This window comes from Stegostoma tigrinum, chromosome 3, assembly GCF_030684315.1.
Source record: "Stegostoma tigrinum isolate sSteTig4 chromosome 3, sSteTig4.hap1, whole genome shotgun sequence".
In the NCBI taxonomy this organism is placed as follows: Eukaryota; Metazoa; Chordata; class Chondrichthyes; order Orectolobiformes; family Stegostomatidae; genus Stegostoma; species Stegostoma tigrinum.
Window position 1 is genome coordinate 127,256,928 of NC_081356.1, and position 19,691 is coordinate 127,276,618.

Consider the following 19,691-nt stretch of genomic DNA (forward strand, 5'->3'; position numbering starts at 1 on the left):
TAAGGTGACAGTATGGGGTACGTTTGTATAGAAAAACAGAATGAGGGCAATTAGTAAAGAGAGAAGAGGGTAAATCAGGTAAGAGTGACAGAAAGGGGTAAATTAGGTCTAGAGTGATAGATCAATCATACAAGGTTTCATTCTGGGATATAACCTGTAATCATCAGTTGAGATCAAAACACAGATGAGGAGCAGTATCAGCTGGAGATTTTTTAAATCCCTTTTCGATCAGACACTCCTAAGATGCTGCTTGGCCTGCTGTGTTCATCCATCTCTACACTTTGTTATCTTGGATTCTCCAGCAACTGCAGTTCCTCTTATCTCTGAGAACAAAAATATATTTACCTTTCACCTGCAGGTATCACACTTGAATTAAATTATAGCTCACCAAAATGGCACTGTTAGCTTACTTGGCTGGACATTTGGCTTATAACACAGAGGGACGTCAACAGCGTGGTTTCAATTCCTGCACTGGCTAAGGTTACCATGAAGGACTCTCCTTAACCTCTCTTCTTGCCCAATGTGTGGTGACTCTCAGGTTAAACCACCATTACTCATGTCTTTCTCTAATGAGACAGCTGCCCTATGATATGTTAAGACCTTTGGTTCAAAGCAAATTACTAAGGTTTCGTTCAGCAAAAGGTAGAGAAATATCATAGTCTACAACTAACCCCAATAAAAAAAGATTAAAACATAACATCACATACACACAGATAGTAGGAACTGTTGATGCTGGAGAATCTGAGATAATGCAAATACATTCTTAAAAGTTTATAAAAGAAACAAATAAGACTGCATAGTTTGAAAGTCTTTGAGGTGTAGATTTTAAAGCTCAAGCCACAATTGATAAATTGTTGACTTGGGTCTGTAGCAGAGTTCCCAAGTTGCTTATTTTGCAAGGAGCTGTTTCCTAACATTATCACTAGGGAGAAAAAGAGAAAAGTTTCACTGCTTGTTGACATAAATTATTTTTTTCCTGTCTCTGCATTGTTGCTCAATAGCAGCTGTTGAATTCTGAAATCTAGGATATTTGTCTTTCCAGGCTGCTCACTGGCAGGTGGGATTTTCATCTGCTGCAGAGTGAAATTATTAAGCATATGAATGATACTGGAGATGCAAGTACCTTGATACTTATGCAGTATGCTGGTTTTGATGTCTTTGGATAAGAATGTTAATTTTAATGCATGCAGTTTCGCTATATGACATTGGTCTCAAGAAACTTGTCTCAGTCTCTAGTTAGTTAACCGCTACAACCATCTTAGGTCCATGCTTCTTCCATTTTAACTGTAATTTTAGTCCATGAGAAGTCCCAGGAAGCACAATAAGGTAATAGAAGGTAAATTTTTATTGTCCCCATTTACCACGATTATAACTACTCACTATTATGAGTCGAGCTTCTATATTACAGAGAAACTGAAACATTCAGTAAACGTGAAGAGCATACTCATAAAACTTCTGTTCAAAGAATTTGTTTCTTCACTAGTCTCGTATGCTTTGGATAAGGATCACTTCTGCAAATCTGCAAACTGTAATCCCGCCTCCTTGACCTGACCTATCCCGTCCCCACCTCCCCACCTATACTCTCCTCTCCACCTATCTTCTCCTCTATCCATCTTTGGTCCGCCTCACAGTCTCTCCCTATTTATTTCAGAACCCTTTCCCCATCCCGCTCTCTGATGAAGGGTCTAGGCCTGAAATGTCAGCTTTTGTGCTCCTGAGATGCTGCTTGGCCTGCTGTGCTCATCCAGCTTCACACTTTGTTATCTTGCAAACTGTAAATGTTATTCTTGTGTTATTGTTGCAGGGAAAGGTGCCAGGGATGGTGGAGCTAGTGGGGAGTGTGCAGCGAGTTGTGGAGAGAGCAGTCCCTGCAGAAGGCAGGTAAGGGTGAGGGGAAAATATATCCTTCGTAGTGGGGTCAGATTACAGGTGGCAGAAGCCACCCCCGACACCTTTCTGTGCAACTGCAGGAAGTGCTACACCTGCCCCTCCACCTCACCACTCACCTCCATCCGAGGCCCAAGAAGACCCTTCACATCAAACAGATGTTCATCTGCATATTTGCTAATGTGGTCTGTTGTATCTGCTGTTTCTGATATGCCCTCCTCTACGTCGGTGAGACCAAGTGGAGGCTTAGAGATCGCTTTGTAGAGCACTTTTGTTCGGTTTGTGACAAACGACAACACCCCGCAGTCGCTAACCATTTCAATTCCCCCTGCCACTCCATGGATGACATGTCCAGCCTGGGCCTCCTCCAGTCTCACAATGATGCCACCTGGAAACTGGAGGAACAGCACCTCATATTCTGCCTTGGAAGCCTACAACCCAATGGTCTCAATATGGACTTTACAAGCTTCAAAATCTCCCCATCCCCGACCTCATCCCAAGATCAGACCTCCCTCTGCACCTCCTTGACCTGTTCGTTTTCTCTCCTGCCTGTCCGCTCCTCCCACCTCACTGACCAACCCCCACCACAACCGACCTGCTAGCACCACACCCCCTCTTGATTTATTACAGAGCTCTCTTCCCCTCCCCCTCCCCTATTTCTGATTAAGGGTCCTGACCCGAAATGTCAGCTTTCCTGCTCCTCTGGTGCTACCTGGCCTGCTGTGCTCCTCCAGCTCCACACTGTGTTACATTCAAATGTCTCTCCTGTGTCTGCAAATTTAACACGGCATTCACCTGTTCAAGTAACTACCACTTGAAAATTAGCTACAGTATTATTACAGAACACGGTGAATGCTCAAATGTTCACAGTAAAAGCAGTAATTCACAGTCGAGTGATCATCTTACTCAAAATAATATGAGACTTGTTAACAGGCAGGGGGAAAAAGAAAACCTGAAAGATGTTTTGAGCCGCATTCTAAACTGTGATTATTCAATGTCTTTTACACAAGGTCAGAACTCACACAACACCAGGTTGTAATTCAACGGGTTTACTTGAAAACACAAGCTTCACTCCTTCTTCAGGTGTTTGTGAGGGACGTAGTATCAGACACAGAATTTATAAGTAAAAGATCAAAGATTCATACCATTGATAAACTAACCTAAGATGCTGTTAAATCTTTAATCAGTTAGAAGATTTTAATTGATTAATACGTATACCTAAATCCCCAAATTCCTTTCAAGTCACAGTCCTGAGAAAACTAGAGGTTTTATCAGTATAAAGATGAGGTGACATTTTAGATCAGACAATGCATGTTCGAGGTGAGAATTTGTTTAGAATCTGTCTGTGTTTTATCTTGGAGCTAGACTGGTTTTATTTCTAAAGTACATAGAACATAGAACATTACAGCACAGTACAGGCCCTTCAGCCCTCGATGTTGTGCCGACCTGTCATATCGATCTCAAGCCCATCTAACCTACATTATTCCATGTACGTCCATATGGTCATCCAATGATGACTTAAATGTACTTAAAGTTGGCGAATCTACTACCGTTGCAGGCAAAACGTTCCATTCCCTTACTACTCTCTGAGTAAAGAAACTACTTCTGACATCTGTCCTATATCCTTCACCCCTCAATTTAAAGCTATGCCCCCTTGTGCTCGCCGTCACCATCCTAGGAAAAAGGATCTCCATATCCACCCTATCTAACCCTCTGATTATTTTATATGTCTCAATTAAGTCACCTCTCAACCTTCTTCTCTCGAACGAAAACAGCCTCAAGTCCCTCAGCCTTTTCTCCTAAGACCTTCCCTCCATACCAGGCAACATCCTAGTAAATCTCCTCTGCACCCTTTCCAAAGCTTCTACATCCTTCTTATAATGCAGTGACCAGAACTATACGCAATACTCCAAGTGCGGCCACATCAGAGTTTTGTACAGCTGCAGCAAAACCTCTTGGTTTCGGAACTCAATCCCTCTATTAATAAAAGCTAAAACACTGTATACCTTCTTAACAGCCCTGTCAACCTGGGTGGCAACTTTCAAGGATCTGTGTACATGGACAGCGAGATCTCTCTGCTCATCTAAGCTACCAAGAATCTTACCATTAGCCCAGTACTTTGTCTTCCGGTTACTCCTACCAAAGTGCATCACCTCACACTTGTCCGCATTAAACTCCATTTGCCACCTCTCAGCCCAGCTCTGCAACTTATCTATGTGTCTCTGCAACCTACAGCATCCTTCGTCACTATCCACAACTCCACCGACCTTAGTGTCGTCTGCAAATGTACTAACTCATCCTTCTACGCCCTCATCCAGGTCATTTATAAAAACGACAAACAGCAGTGGACCCAACACCAACCCTTGTGGTACACCACTAGTAACTGGTCTCCAGGATAAACATTTCCCATCAACTACCACCCTCTGTCTTCTTTCAGCAAGCCAATTTCCGATCCAAACTGCTATATCTCCCACAATCCCATTCCTGCGCATTTTGTACAAATTTATAAAACCCCATATTGACTCACTGTCTATAAATTGTTTGCTTTTTGAACAAAATAAAATGTAGTTGCAAATACAAATTCACCCCATAGATTCTAAATTGGTTTAAAACTCACTGCCGACGTCGCTTCTCCCACTGCCCCTACAGCCGCTAGCTTTTCAGCCAACACCACCCCCCAGCCCTGCCGAGTCTACACCATACTCCCAGACCTCCCCCCTCACTGAGGATGAACGGTCAGTCCTCAGTAAAGGACTGACCTTCAACCCCTCCACCTGAATATCAATGAATACTGCTCACACCTGGACCTGAAACAGTTTTTCTGCCGCTTCCATCTCTGCGCTTATTTCCTTAACCGTGAATCTAAGACCCCTCTACAGACCCCTTCTCCCGCCTCCAACAAACTGCATTCTCCTGGACACCACCTCAAGGCCTCCTGCCCTCCCTCAACCTCTTCATATTCAACTGCCGTCACAACATTGATCACCTCAACCTCTCCACCCCCCTCACCCAATCCAACCTCTCCCACACAGAACGTGCAGCCCTCCGCTCCAACTGTAACCTCACTATCAAACCCATGGACAAGGGAGGTGCATAGGGAATGGCGTACCAATCCTAACATCAGCCAGGCACGAACTCTCCGACACCTCCTCCTACCGCCCCCTTGATCATGACCTCACCCCTAACCACCAAAATATCATCTCCCAAACCATCCTTAACCTCATCACCTCTGGTGACCTCCCACCCACAGCCTCCAACCTCATCATTCCCCAACCCCACACAGCCCGTTTCTATCTCCTTCCCAAAATCCATAAACACGACTGCCCTGGTCGACCCATCGTCTCTGCCTGGTCCTGCCCCACTGAACCTATCTCCACTTATCTCGAATCTATTTTCTCCCCTACTGGTCCAGGAACTCCCCACCTACATCCAGGACACCACCCAGGCCCTCCGCCTCCTCTAAAACTTCCAATTCCCTAGTCCCCAACACCTCATCTTCACCATGGACGTCCAATCCCTGTATACTTGCATTCCCCATGCAGATGGCCTAAAAGCCCTCTGCTTCTTCCTCTCCCACAGGCCCAACCAGTCCCTCTCCACTGACAACCTTATCTGTTTAACTTAACTTGTCCTCACCCTTAACAACTTCTCCTTCAACTCCTCCCAATTCCTACAGACTAAGGGGGTGGCCATGAGTAGCTGCATGGGCCCAAGCTATGACTGCCTCTTTGTAGGATACGTGGAACAGTCCCTCTTCCACAGCCACACTGACACTATCCCGCACCTCTTCCTCTGCTACATTGATGACTGTATTGGCACCGCCTCGTGCTCCCACGAGGAGCTCAAACTATTCATCAACTTTGTTAACACCTTCCATCCAACTTCAAGTTCACCTGGACCATCTCTAATACCTCTCTCTCTTTTTTGGACACCTCTGCCTCCATCTCTGGTGAGCACCTGGAAACTGATACCTATTTCAAGCCCACCGACTCCCACAGCTACCTAGACTACACCTCCTCTCACCCACCTTCCTGCAAGAATGTGATCCCCTACTCCTCTTTCCTCCGCCTCCGCCACATCTGCTCCCAAATGAGGCGTTCCTCTCACAAACATCCCAGATGTCCTCGTATTTCAAGGGCCGCAACTTACCCCCCTCAGTGGTTGAAAATGCCCTCGACCGCATCTCTTGTGTTTCCCACACCTCAGCCCTCACACCTCCCTCCTAGCAATAAAAACAAAGACAGAATTCCTCTTGTCCTCACGTATCTCCCCGTTAACCTCCGGATTCAATGCATCATTCTCCGCCACCTGCAATCTGACCCCACTGCGAAAGATATATTTCCCTTCCCAGCCTTATCTGCCTTCCAGCAGGACCACTCTCTCCACGACTCCCTCATCCGCTCCACACTCCCCATTAGTCCCAGCACCTTTCCCTGCAACCACAGGAGGTGCAACATCTGCCCCTACACCTCTCCACTCAGCTCCATCCCAGCTCCCCCTCTCAACCCAACCTCATTGACCTGTCCATCTTCTCCCCCACCTATACACTTCTCTCAACTCACTGACCAACCCCTACCATGACCTACCTTCACTCGCCTTTAATAGACTCATCTCCGCCTCCTTGACCTGTCTGTCTTCTCTCCCATCTATCCAGTCCTCCCACCTCACTGACCAATCCCCATCACTATTTACCTGGTATCACCACCCCCTCCCCCCTCTTTATTTATTTCAGAGTCCCTTTCCCCTCCCCCTACCCCATTATGAAGAAGGGTCCAAACCCAAAACATCAGCTTTCCTGCTCCTCTGATGCTGCCTGGCCTGCTGTGTTGCTCCAGCTTCACATTGTGTTATCTCAGATTCCAGCATCGGCAGTTCTTACTATCTCTGATAAAACCTTTTGTTCTCTCAGGACTGTGGATGATAGGAATCTAGGATTTACATTTACATATTAATCAATTAAAACCTTCTAACTGATTAAAGATTCAACAGCATTGTAGGTTTGTTTAGTATATCCTCATCAATGTTGTGAACCTTTGATCTTTTACTTATAAATTCTGTGTCTGATAATACCTCTCTGTTAACACCTGAAGAAGGACTGAAGCTTCAAAAGCTTATGTTTTCATATAAAACTGTTGGACTGTAACGTGATGTTGTGTGATTTCTGACCAAGTTTTTGGTCCATCCTCTGCCTTTTTCATGCGACTCTCCATGCCAAGAAACTGTGGTTTAGGATCAGCAAACCACCACTGGAATTAGTCAGCAGATTCTGTTACCTTGGATCTACAGAAACAGACAATCTGTCTCTTGATGAGGAGCTCAGCAAACACATTGGAAGGGCAGCTAACAATTCTGGAAGGGTCACAAAATTGGTCAGGAGAAACAATAAATACACAAGACTAAGATGGTTATCTCTCAGGCCTATATTCTTTAACACATTGCAGTGTCGCAGCAAAGCCTGGAAACCCTACACCTACGAAGAGAAAAGGTTTATCAATTTTCATCTTTTGGTATTTATATTGTATCCTTAATGCTATATGGAAAACAAAGTCACCAATAAAGCAGTACTTTAAAGGTTTTGAGAAGATTTGTAGCTCGGGTTGTGGGTGAGGTTGTAGACTTGCTCACTGAGCCGGTGGGTTTGATTGCAAACGTTTCGTCACCCTGCTAGGTGACATCATCAGTGTACCTCCAGTGAAGTTTCAGTGTTGTGTCCTGCTGTTATTTATATGCCTTGGTTTGCTGGTACAATACATCGATAATTGCACAAGCCAGGGAATTCCTGGAGGCCTGGTATTTCAACCGGAACTCCAACAGCAAACACATTGAATTAGACCCCCTGCACAAACCACTGAGAAACAAAACAGGAAGTAATATCAACCACCCAGCAAACCGAGGCATATAGATAATAAGCGGGACAGAACACGGACGCTTCACCAGAAGCACAGTAACAATGTGACCTAGCAGGGTAACGAAACGTTTGCAAGCAAACCCACCGGCTCAGCAAGCAGAAGCAGCCCTTTCTTGAGCAAGCATGTGAGTATCGATCAGACAAGGAGGATTTAGCTGGCTTGGACATATGCAGAAGATGGAAGATGGCTACATCCCAAAGGTTATGTAGGTAGAACATGCAAAGAGGTCAGCAGGGGACCTAAAGTTCCAATTCAAGGATGCTGTCAAATAGCATCAATGAAAACCCTAGATATCAAGTGGAAAACCTTGGGTGACAATTGATGCAAACAATACCTGTGGGCAGGAGTTCAACACAACAATGGCATGTGATTTCAGAAATTCCAGAGCAAATGCCAGTCTCACAAACAAGTCATCAACAGAGATCAACTCACACTGGCAGCAAAGGATAACTGCATGTGCAGCATTTGTGACAGATTGTATATTTCCTGAATTGGTTTCCCCACCCTCAAAAGGCGTGCAGTAAATATTCTCGCCTGACCTTGGCAAAGTTCTACGCCTCATTCCCATCATCCCTCACAGATGAAACTACCACTTGAAATGAAATTCAGTTGGGACAACCAATAAGTAAAATTGTGATATTTATAATTTCCAGATTCTGATGTTTGGTTTGCTGCTGAATTGCACAGGGACCAAAATTAAAACTCTGCAGCCTTCTAACTCAGAGACTAGAATGTTGTAGAATGATACAGCAAGTTTTATTAAGGGGTGGTCATGTATAATCAACTTGGGGGTGATGTTTTTTGGTAAGACAAACAAGGGCAGGACTTAGACTGTAAATGATAGGGCCCTGTGGAGTGTTGTAGAACAGAGAACGATGGGTTCAGGTACATAGCTCATTTCAAGTTGTGTCACAGGTAGACAGAAAGAAGGTGTTTGGAACGCTTACTTTGATTGCTCAGATCATTGAATTGACAAGTTGGCACATCGAATGGGACATATATTGAGGCCATTTTTGAAGACATTTCTGGTCACTCTGCTATGGGAAGGATATAACTGAATTGGAGAGGAAGCAGAAAAAAGTTACAAGGATGTTACTGGCATTGGAGTGTTTTTGAGTTATAAGGAGAGGCTGGATAAGCCAGGTCTTTTTTCAATGGAGAATAAGGTCAAGGGGTGACCTTCTAGAGGTTTATAAAATCATGACGGTCATAGATAAAGTGTACTGCAAAGGTTTTTTCCCAAGGATTGGTGAGTTCAAAACTGGATAGCTATAAGTTTAAGGTGATAGGAGAAAGCTTTAAAAGGACCTGAGGGCAATGTTTTCACACAGAGGATGGTTCATATGTGGAATGAACTGCCACAGAAAGTGGTAGATGCAAGTACAGTTACACCATTTAAAAGACATTTGGATAGGTACATGAAGTGGAAAGATTTAGAAGGAAAAAGGCTAAGTGCAGGCAAATGAGACTAACTTAGTTTGGGAAACTTCGTCGGCATGGACGTGTTGGACTGAAGGGTCTATTTCTGTGCTGTATGACTCTAAAACCCTACACCTTACGGTTGACTCCTGAGCCCTGCTCAAAAATATTTACATGTTAAGACTGAATTGAAGATGACCTTGACTAACCTTTTGCCAAGTAGGCATCTTCTTTCCTTTCATTGTTCTGAAGTGGACAGCAGAACAGTTAGTCAGGCTTTCACAACTCCAAATGGTATCAGCAGCATGGTCTTTGCATAAAGCTGTTACTCACTTAAAAAGGAAACCTATTAGTGTGTAGCGACGTAGAGTGGTATTAGTAATAACCCTGAAATTTAAAATCTGAGCAAGAAAACTAAAAATATGGCCATGCCATTCAAATAAACGGTAGATTATGTATTCTAATCTCATTAAATCATGTTGACTAATGTGAAGCTATTAGTCATGTTTCCTTGTAGGACAAAAATATAATTTGTGAAGACTTTGTTCATTTCTATGTTGTACAGAAAGAAAACTATTGTGCTGCAAACTCCAGCATTTTCATTTTGAATACACTTCTACTACATCATAAAGTTGTGACTCTTGACAAATGGTCATTAAATCAATGCTTGTAGAAACTTCCACTCTTGGTTTATAAAAGTTGATTTCTGTAATAGTTTCAGTAGTTACAAATTGTAATATCTGGGATACAAAAGGATTTAAAGATCTTTCTGGCATTCATTGTCACAAACATTAAAAACAAATTTGCAGAGAAAAGCTAAATCTTAATAAACTCAGCATTATGCATACTTTTGTTTCGAACCAGACACCAAGAAAATACAGTTCTGCACATTACAATGCAATTCAAACTGCATATCTTGTAATATATAAAAGATCTCTGTGATTTTTTTTAAACAAAGCTTAAAAGGAAGACAGGACCAAAATCAACACATTTGCCGTTTAGTCCTGAAAGCATGGCAACTCAAGTATTATCAGCAGAAATGTCAGTCTCAACATCTTTAATCTAAGTATGCAATTCGAATGTAAGTCACAAAATTCAGTCACTCACCCAAGAAATTGGAGCTTTACAACAGGAAGACAATGGAAACAACAACCATTAAAGAATCTGTTCAGAGTTCTCCGATATCACAAAATGCTTTTGCGAATCAAGAAGCTATTACTCATTCAGTAGCGAGAAACCACATGGATGGTTTCACCCACTAAATGAGATCAGTCGACGTTAATAATTTTTAGCTGTTGTATCAAGCATCTGAGTGCAGCACAAATAATAAGCTAAGAAACAGTGAATCTCTGATAAAATCCACCAACATACTCAGTTTTGAAAAATTTGGAGAATCAGCCTTGTTTCTCATTGAAACCTCAATTTTTCTACTTTCACATATACTGATTTTTCAAGACTGTGACTATTTCATACTTGTATTATGATCCCAGTGCTTTCCATCCATTTATTAAATGAAGATTGTAAGAATAGCAGAGGGTCAATATACTACAGGCTTTGAGATTATTGTGGAATCTGTCCCAGGAGTTGTTCAGCTGATGAAAGAAAATACCACTTCAATGAACTGAGTCAGAAAATGAACTTTTGTTAGGGTGATGTTGGAGAGAGTCTTTCAAAATAATAAGTTCTTTTGTTCTTCTACTTCAAATTCAAGTATTTCACTTCAGCTGATCTGGAGAAAATTAGAGCATCTGAGGTAACAATGTGCGAGAACAGCAATCCAAATCTTGTAACCTTGTTAATTTTCTAATGCAGTCTTGGATGAGCTAGCAGATTCTACCCTCCTTAAACTTGAGCTAATCCAGAAACGTTTTGCATGTATCCTTACACCAGAGAAACAAGCTGGACAAACTTGGTCACCTTCCAAACCTTGTTTTTTCTTTATTCATAGATAATCATTGAATCCCTACAGCGCAGAAAGAAGCCATTTGGCCCATCAAATGTGCTCCAATTCTCCGAAGAGCATTCCACCACAGACCCTACACTATTCCCCAACCCTACATGTACCATGGCCGAGATAACAAAGTGTGAATCTGGATGAACACAGCAGGCCAAGCAGCATCTCAGGAGCACAAAAGCTGACATTTTGGGCCTAGACCCTTCATCAGAGAGCTCTCTGATGAAGGGTCTAGGCCCGAAACGTCAGCTTTTGTGCTCCTGAGATGCTGTTTGGCCTGCTGTGTTCATACAGCTTCACACTTTGTTATCTTGGATTCTCCAGCATCTGCAGTTCCCATTATCACATGTACCATGGCCAGTCCACTTAACTGCACATTTCTGGACACCACGGAGCAAATTAGCATGGCCAATCCACCTAATCTGCACATCTTTGGAGTGTGGAAGGAAATTGGGAGCACCCAGAGGAAACCACACGCATATATACACAGAACACATCAACTTCACACAGTCACCCATGGCTGGAATTAAACCCAAGTCCCTGGCACTGTGATGCGGCAGTGCTAGCCACTGTGCAACTGTGCCACTTATATCTGCAGCCACTCCCTAACTATCATTTCTCAGTCACAATGATGTGTGCCTTTTACAATACAGTGCGGACCCCAAAAAAAAACAGGTTAGGCAACATCAGAGGAGCAGGAGAGTTGATATTTCGGGCGTGGACCCTTCATCAGGACTCTGTATTGACTTTGACTCCAGCATCTGCAGTTCTTGCTATCTCTGTGTGCCTTTTACAAGATGGACCGCAGAATTTCACCAACGCTTCTTCAACAGTACCTTCAAAACCCTGGACTATCATCTAAAAGGACGAGGGCAACAGATACGTGTAAATGAAACCAGTTCAAAGTTCCCCTCGAAGTCACTCTCCATCCTGACTTGGAAATATATTGTTGTTCCTTGAGTATCACTGGATCAAATCCTGGAACTCTCTCCCAAATGGCATATGGGTCAACCTACAGCAAAAAGGACTGCAGGAGTTGAAGAAGGCAGGTCACCAACATTTTCTCAAGGGCAACTCAGAATGCACAGTAAATGCTGACCCGGCTAGTAATGATGACATCACACAAATGAATTTTTTTAAAACCTGGTACACACTTACAGATTTATTTAAATTCTATCAGTTGCCATGATGGGATTTGAATAGTTTGTTATGTTTGTTATTACAATAATGGGCTTTGTAAGATTATGTTTTGGAATTGTGTCTTTAACGGGTCATATGACCAGTTCCAAAGCCTGCTTGACAACAGGCCTTGCATGGTAAAAAGACCATAAGATGTGGAAGCAGAATTAGGCCATTCGGCCCATTGAGTCTGCTATGCAATTTAACATGACCATGCCGTTTTCTGTCCCATAACCCTTGACTCATTTTCTGTTTAAAAGTCAATATCGGCCTTGGATATAATTAATGATCCACATTGTACAGTCCGCTGCAATAAAGAATTCCACATATTCACTGCTGAGAGAAAAAACCCTCCTCATCTCTGCCTAAATGGATCTAATAACTTTGTGATGATGCCTCTAGTATTGGATACCAAAACGGAAATTGCGAGAAAAACTCAGTACGTCTGGTAGCATATACAAAGAGAAATCAGTGTTAACATTTCGGGTCCAGTGACCCTGCTACAGAACAAATAAGGTTTTCAATTCACAACTTTTTCAGTTACTGATACTGATATATTGCGCGTTACTTCGATAATAAGAGGGATTGTGAGAGAGCTATAGGAGAAACAGAGAAACAGGTGAGGCCTCATGCCTAAATCCTAAACTGATCTGTATTATTCTGCGCAGTGTTAACTCTTCTAAATCCTTTCAGATCCACGTATAATGTTATCCTCTGCGTCCCAGTAAACGTTTATCCATGACATAAAAAGAGACAAATAAAACCCAAACAACTGCGGGTGTTGGAAATCAGAAACGAAAAACAGAAATTGCTGGAAAAAAGGGTCTGGCAGCATCTGTGGAAAAAGAAACCGCGTTGTCGTTTGGAGTCTAGAGATTGTTCTGGGGGCCTGTTCTGAAGAAGGGTCACTGGACCCGAAAGGTTAACATTGCTTTCTCGCCAGAGATGCTACCAGATTTGCTGAGTTTTTCCATCACAAAATGAAAGAGGTTTCCGGGCTATGCTGAATTTTGGGGTCTTGCTATCACGTTTGACGGGAATCACAAACTCCTGTTTCCCTTATTTCCCCTGAGACGGGATCCCTCCTTGTTTCTCTTTAATCGGGCAATATGCCATGTTCTCCCTGTCGGCCCGGGCCCACACCCCGATGCTGCAGGCTCCAGGCTGAGCTTGGTCGGCTGGGCCCCGTTACTAGCGGCCGTTGCCAGGGAAAGGGAACAATCGACAAGTGAACAACCAAACTCACCCACACCGGTGAGGCGGGGCGTGGGCGCCGCAACGTGGGGATTGACAGGCATTCTGACCAATAGAAACGTGGACCCTGTCCACCGCACCCAATGGGAGGCGCCATCCGCTAGCAGGTTCGGTTGAGAGACGAATAACTGGGCAGTCTGTGAGTGAGCAGGAGTAGCAGCAGCTCAGTGGTGAGTTTATATGTGTATATATAATGGTGAGGAAAATGGTTAGATATCATATGATGAAGGTTATATTTTTAACGCTGGCATCTCTGAAAAGTTTTAATTGTTAGTCGGCCTCAGTGTCTTTGTTTATTCTACGTACGAATATGTATAAAAAGAGGTGAAAAGCATATGCAGGTTTTGCTTCTTGCAACTGATGCTGATGAAAGATAGGCCGCACTGAGCGGCAGAGCGATGAAACAAACCAGTAGCAATGCTTCTGTCATCTGTTTATTTATTTGATTGTTTATTTATTGTGTTTGTGTTTGCTTAGCAGTAATTGGTGGAATGCAATCCGGCACAAATTCTTCCATTCTGTACTTTTTGGGGTGTCAAAAATGCTTCTTCAACCCGTATGCTTTCAGGTAGCTTTTAAGAATTACATCCTGCAAGATTGGGAAGAAGCAAGCACAGGCTCTCCGGTTACAGATGTCCATGCCATCACTGGGTGTGTGGCTGTGTATACTTAATTATTGTGTTGTGGGAAATTAAAATTGTGAATTGCTGAAGCCAGATCTCTGGGCATGCGCATGCATGAGACGCATGACTCTTGCCACCAAGCATATTAAGCTTCAGCAAGGCTCCAAAAGAATAATATGCATCAAAAGACTGGAAAAGTTATACTTGTGTCATCATCTCACGGTTTTATTTGGATTAATGGTAATGCATTTATTCAGTATGATTGACTTGTTTGATGCTCTGTGTAGAATTGCAGAATAGTGCAATATAGAAGGAACCCGTTTGGCCCCTCGCATCTGTGCCCAGTCTTCCAATCTCTTCTCCAACATCTCTGCAATTTTTAACCTTCAAGTATTGAACCAGTTGCCTTTTTGAAGGCTCTTACATAATCAGAACCATTGCCCAAATTAGGTAGTGCATTCCAAGTCGGTTGTTCTGTTTGTTGGCTATGTAAAACAGTTTTCTTTGTGTTGCCTTTGATTCTTTTCCCAACTATATTAAATCTATGCCCTCTATTTATTGGTTTCTCCTCAACCCTAGCAAACAGGTTCTCTTAATTACACTCTTTAAGCAATTCATTATTTTTTTTTAAAAAATCAGATATGTTTTAACCTTCTCTATTCAAAAGGAAGAAAAACCCAACTCTGACTTTCTAACTATAACCCTTTGTCCTTGGAACTCTGGTAGCTAAATCTTTGTGTTATCCAAAACTTTCACACCCTTTCTAAAGTGTGGCACTCAGAACTTGATCCAGTACCCTGCTTGGAATAGATAACAAAGTGTGGAGCTGTAGGAACACAGCAGGCCAAGTATCAGACCCAAAACGTCAGCTTTCCAGTACCTCCATGCTGTCTGGCCAGCAGTGTTCCTCCAGCTCCAAACTTTGTTATCTCTGACTGCTCATAGGAATCATAGGACCCCTACAGTGTGGAAACAAGCCCTTCGGCCCAACAAGCCAACACTGACCCTTGGAACATCCCACCCAGACCCATCCCCCTGTAACCCACCTAAGCTACTCATCCCTGAGCACTACAGGCAACTTTTATCACGGCCAATGCACCTAACCTGCACACCTTTGGACTCTGGGAGGAAACCGGAGCACCTGGAGGAAACCCACGCAGACACAGGGAGAATGTGCAAACTCCACACAGGCAGTCGCCTGAGGCTGGGAATTGAACCCGGGTCCCTGGTGCTGTGAGGCAGGAGTGCTAACTTCTGTGCCACTGTGCTGCCCCGGGCTGCATGGTGGACCAGCAGGGGTGGCTCAGTCATTAGCACCACTGCCTCGCAGTGCTAGGGACCAAGGTTCAATTCCAGCCTCAGACAGCTGTCTGTGTGAAATTTGCACAGTCTCCCTGTGCCTGTGAGGGTTTCCTCCAGATGCCCTGGTTTCCCTACCCCCTCAGTCCAGGGATGTGCAGATTAGGCAGATTGGCCATGCTAAGTTGCCCATGGTGTCCAGCAGTGTGCAGGTAGGTGTATTAGCCATGGAAAGTGCAGGACTACAGGGATAGATTTAGTGGGTGGGCCTGGGTGGGATGCTGTTTGGAGGATTGGTGTGGACCTGCTGGACCAAATGGCCTGCTTCCTCATTGTAAAATCATCGAATCCCTGAAGTTGAAAATTCTGAAATGTGTACATAATGTGCTTTTTATGTATTTATTTACTTGATAAAGTAATGTAGAACTTTAAAATTCACAAGGCCGTCTGGTTTTTCTTGCTTTGGTTGCATGTTTTAAAACTTATTCTGTAATTTTCTAGTTAATTTTAAGATATTATTGTTGCATACTGTGGACAGTTTTCATGGATTATGGTCTTCCTTTGGGTTGATCAGAGAAAACTGCAACTTGCTTGAATGGCAGTACTAGATACTCAATGAATTTATCTTCATTCATTTTCATTGTGAAAATCCAACTTCATTCTGAAGATAGTACTGAGAGGCATTTGGGCCACCATTTTGGAATGAACCTAGTAATTTGTGCTTTTTCTTCCTGACCATTCTCTCTTGATTTGGAGACTCCCTTTTGGTAAGAGAGAGTCTTGCTTCCTATGTTGTCACAAGAGTTAGTTAGTATTTTGATCAACTCAAGTTTGTATGTGGTCAGAATTATAGAGGATGTCTTTTAGTTTCTGCTTGATCTCCTGAGGTTGAGCAATGGTCCAGCTTTCCAGACGAGGAATAAGTGACTTGTAAATTTACTGTTTTTAATTAAACCATTTATGTGATTAAATAATTTACAATTAACATTTACTTAAATTATTATATCATTGAATGGGCCAGCATGTATTGCTCATTCGGAGTTGTCCTGAAAAAGGTGATAGTGGGTCCCTTGTTCAAGCCAACGCAGTCCATTTGATGTAAGTAGACCCATAATTCCATTGGGGAGAGAGGTCCGGTGATTGTGAAAGAACATGATATATTGCCAAGTCAGGATGGTGAGAGGTTTGGAGGGGAACTTGAACGTGGTGGTGTTCCCATGTATCTGCTGCCTTCATACTTGTCGATGATATTGATAGCGGGTTTGAAAGGTGGTGACGACAGATTCTTGATGAATTTTGATAGGGTATCTTGTAGATGGTATACACTGCCATTGCTAAGTGTTGTTGGCAGAGGAATTGAGTGTTAAAAGTGGCATTCAAACAATTGCTCGCATACTGCTTTGGCCTGGATGTTGTCAAGTTTCTTGCCTGTTCTCAGAGCTATGTTCACCCAGATAAGTGAGGAGAATTCCATTGCACTCCTGACTTGATTTATATTTGGGAGGCAGATTTTTGGTCAAGAGGTAAATTATTCCTCGCCGTTATGTATATGGGTAATTCAATTTAGTTTCTAGCCAATGCCTATTCCGCAGTGCCAGACCTCTAAATTCCTGACTGACTGATTTTTGTCATGTATAAGGAGAAAGCTGTGGATGAGATCCAAATCATCTGCTACACGTTATTTGATTAATGCTCCAGCTTTGAGTTTCTAATTGATTTGATTTGTTTGCTGAGGGAATGTGTTGTGTTATATGCATACAGGGTGAGCATGATGATCTTTCACATCCAGCACTATGGATAAATACGTAAAGGTGAACAAAATTGGAGAAGGATCGTTTGGAAAAGCTATTCTCGTCAACTCAAAAGAAGATGGCAGACAGTATGTTATCAAAGAAATCAACATCTCCAGGGTGAGTCAATCTTGAGGCCTGTTCAAATATCACTTGATGTGTCAGGGTGGTATTTATTGAAAGACCTGTTCCACTCCTTTGTTCTCAGATGTCAAATAAGGAGAGGGAAGAGTCAAGGAGAGAAGTTGCTGTGTTGGCAAATATGAAACATCCAAACATTGTACAGTATAAGGAATCATTTGAAGGTGAGAAATAAATACATGACTGTATATACATTTTGTTTACAGTTCTGAGGGCAATGGAAATGTGTGTGCGTCAGAATCTGTGTTTCAGGTCCAGATTTCTTCAGCTATTAGAAAGTTGTACTTGCTTCAACTTGAATTGTTTAATTTGTCCAGTGAGGAAGGTGATATTGAAAAGCTGGAGCACCTTACACTGATGTTTGCTCAAAATATTGTTTTGTGAGGCGTTTTGGCAACAATCTGAGGGACACAATGCAATGTACAGTAAGGAAGCATAATGCTTGCTTGTTAACCCGGTAGCCTGTAACTGTGCCAAGGCAGCCAGTAATTTAAATGTAAAATCTGGAAGAAAAGAAACCCTTATTTGCTTGTGCGATGTGGGTGTCACATGTTGGGCCAGCATTTCTTGCCTGTCCCAAGTTGCCCTTGAGAAGGTGGTGAACTGCTTTCTTGAACCGACTCCGCCGCATCTGCTCCCACGATAAGACATTCCACTCCCGCACATCCCAGATGTCCAAGTTCTTTAAGGACCGCAACTTTCCCCCCACAGTGATCGAGAACGCCCTTGACCACGTCTCCCGTATTTCCCGCAACACATCCCTCACACTCCGCCCCCGCTACAACCGCCCTAAGAGAATCCCCCTCGTTCTCACACACCACCCTACCAACCTCCGGATACAACGCATCATCCTCCGACACTTCCGCCATCTACAATCTGACCCCACCACCCAAGACATATTTTTCCATCCCCACCCCTGTCTGCTTTCCGGAGAGACCACTCTCTCCGTGACTCCCTTGTTCGCTCCACACTGCCCTCCAACCCCACCACACCCGGCACCTTCCCCTGCAACCGCAGGAAATGCTACACTTGCCCCCACACCTCCTCCCTCACCCCTATCCCAGGCCCCAAGATGACATTCCACATTAAGCAGAGGTTCACCTGCACATCTGCCAATGTGGTATACTGCATCCATTGTACCCGGTGCGGCTTCCTCTACATTGGGGAAACCAAGCGGAGGCTTGGAGACCGCTTTGCAGAACACCTCCGCTCAGTTCGCAACAAACAACTGCACCTCCCAGTCGCAAACCATTTCCACTCCCCCTCCCATTCTCTGGATGACATGTCCATCATGGGCCTCTTGCACTGCCACAGTGATGCCACCCAAAGGTTGCAGGAACAGCAACTCATATTCCGCCTGGGAACCCTGCAGCCTAATGGTATCAATGTGGACTTCACCAGTTTCAAAATCTCCGCTTTCCCTACTGCATCCCTAAACCAGCCCAGTTCGTCTCCTCCCCCCACTGCACCACACAACCAGCCCAGCTCCCCCCCCCCCCCGACCCACTGCATCCCAAAACCAGTCCAACCTGTCTCTGCCTCCCTAACCGGTTCTTCCTCTCACCCATCCCTTCCTCCCACCCCAAGCCGCACCCCCATCTACCTACTAACCTCATCCCACCTCCTTGACCTGTCCATCTTCCCTGGACTGACCTATCCCCTCCCTACCTCCCCACCTATACTCTCTCCACCTATCTTCTTTACTCTCCATCTTCGGTCCGCCTCCCCCCTCTCCCTATTTATTCCAGTTCCCTCTCCCCATCCCCCTCTCTGACGAAGGGTCTAGGCCCGAAACGTCAGCTTTTGTGCTCCTGAGATGCTGCTTGGCCTGCTGTGTTCATCCAGCCTCACATTTTATTACCTTGGAATTCTCCAGCATCTGCAGTTCCCATTATCTCTGCTTTCTTGAACCACTGTGTTGTAATTTGACTCTCAGTTCCCTGGAGGGAATTACAGGATTTTTACCCAGGATATTTCCAAGTCAGGATAGTGAGTGACTTGGAGGGACACTTGCAGGTGGTCGTGTTCCCATATGTTTGCTGGCCTTGTTCTTCTAAATGGAAGTGGTCATGGGTTTGGAAGATGCTGTCTAAGGATTTTTGGTGAATTTCTACAATGCATCTTGCGGATAGTACACACTGTTGCTTTTGTGTTTTGGTGTGGAGGAGTGGATGCTTGTAGATGTAGTATCACTCAATCAGGCTACTTTGTCGTGGATGGTGTCGAGCTTGAGTTG

The 19,691-nt window shown here is 43.8% G+C and overlaps 1 protein-coding gene across 10 annotated transcripts in view; it reads left to right on the forward strand.

Annotated features, from left to right (window-relative positions):
* The first annotated feature begins 13,709 nt into the window (after positions 1–13,709).
* The window catches only part of nek1 (NIMA-related kinase 1), a 164,749-nt gene continuing 158,767 nt past the window's right edge, over positions 13,710–19,691 (forward strand). For 9 of the 10 annotated variants that reach the window (XM_048527489.2, XM_048527490.2, XM_059644881.1 and 6 more), the window contains exons 1-3: positions 13,710–13,772; positions 17,286–17,434; positions 17,523–17,619. In XM_048527489.2, the coding sequence (XP_048383446.2) occupies positions 17,318–17,434; positions 17,523–17,619 (214 nt within the window). In that variant the 5' untranslated portion in view covers positions 13,710–13,772; positions 17,286–17,317. Of the gene's footprint in view, positions 13,799–17,285; positions 17,435–17,522; positions 17,620–19,691 lie in introns of all 10 variants that reach the window. The other variant, XM_059644880.1, reaches the window with a different exon arrangement.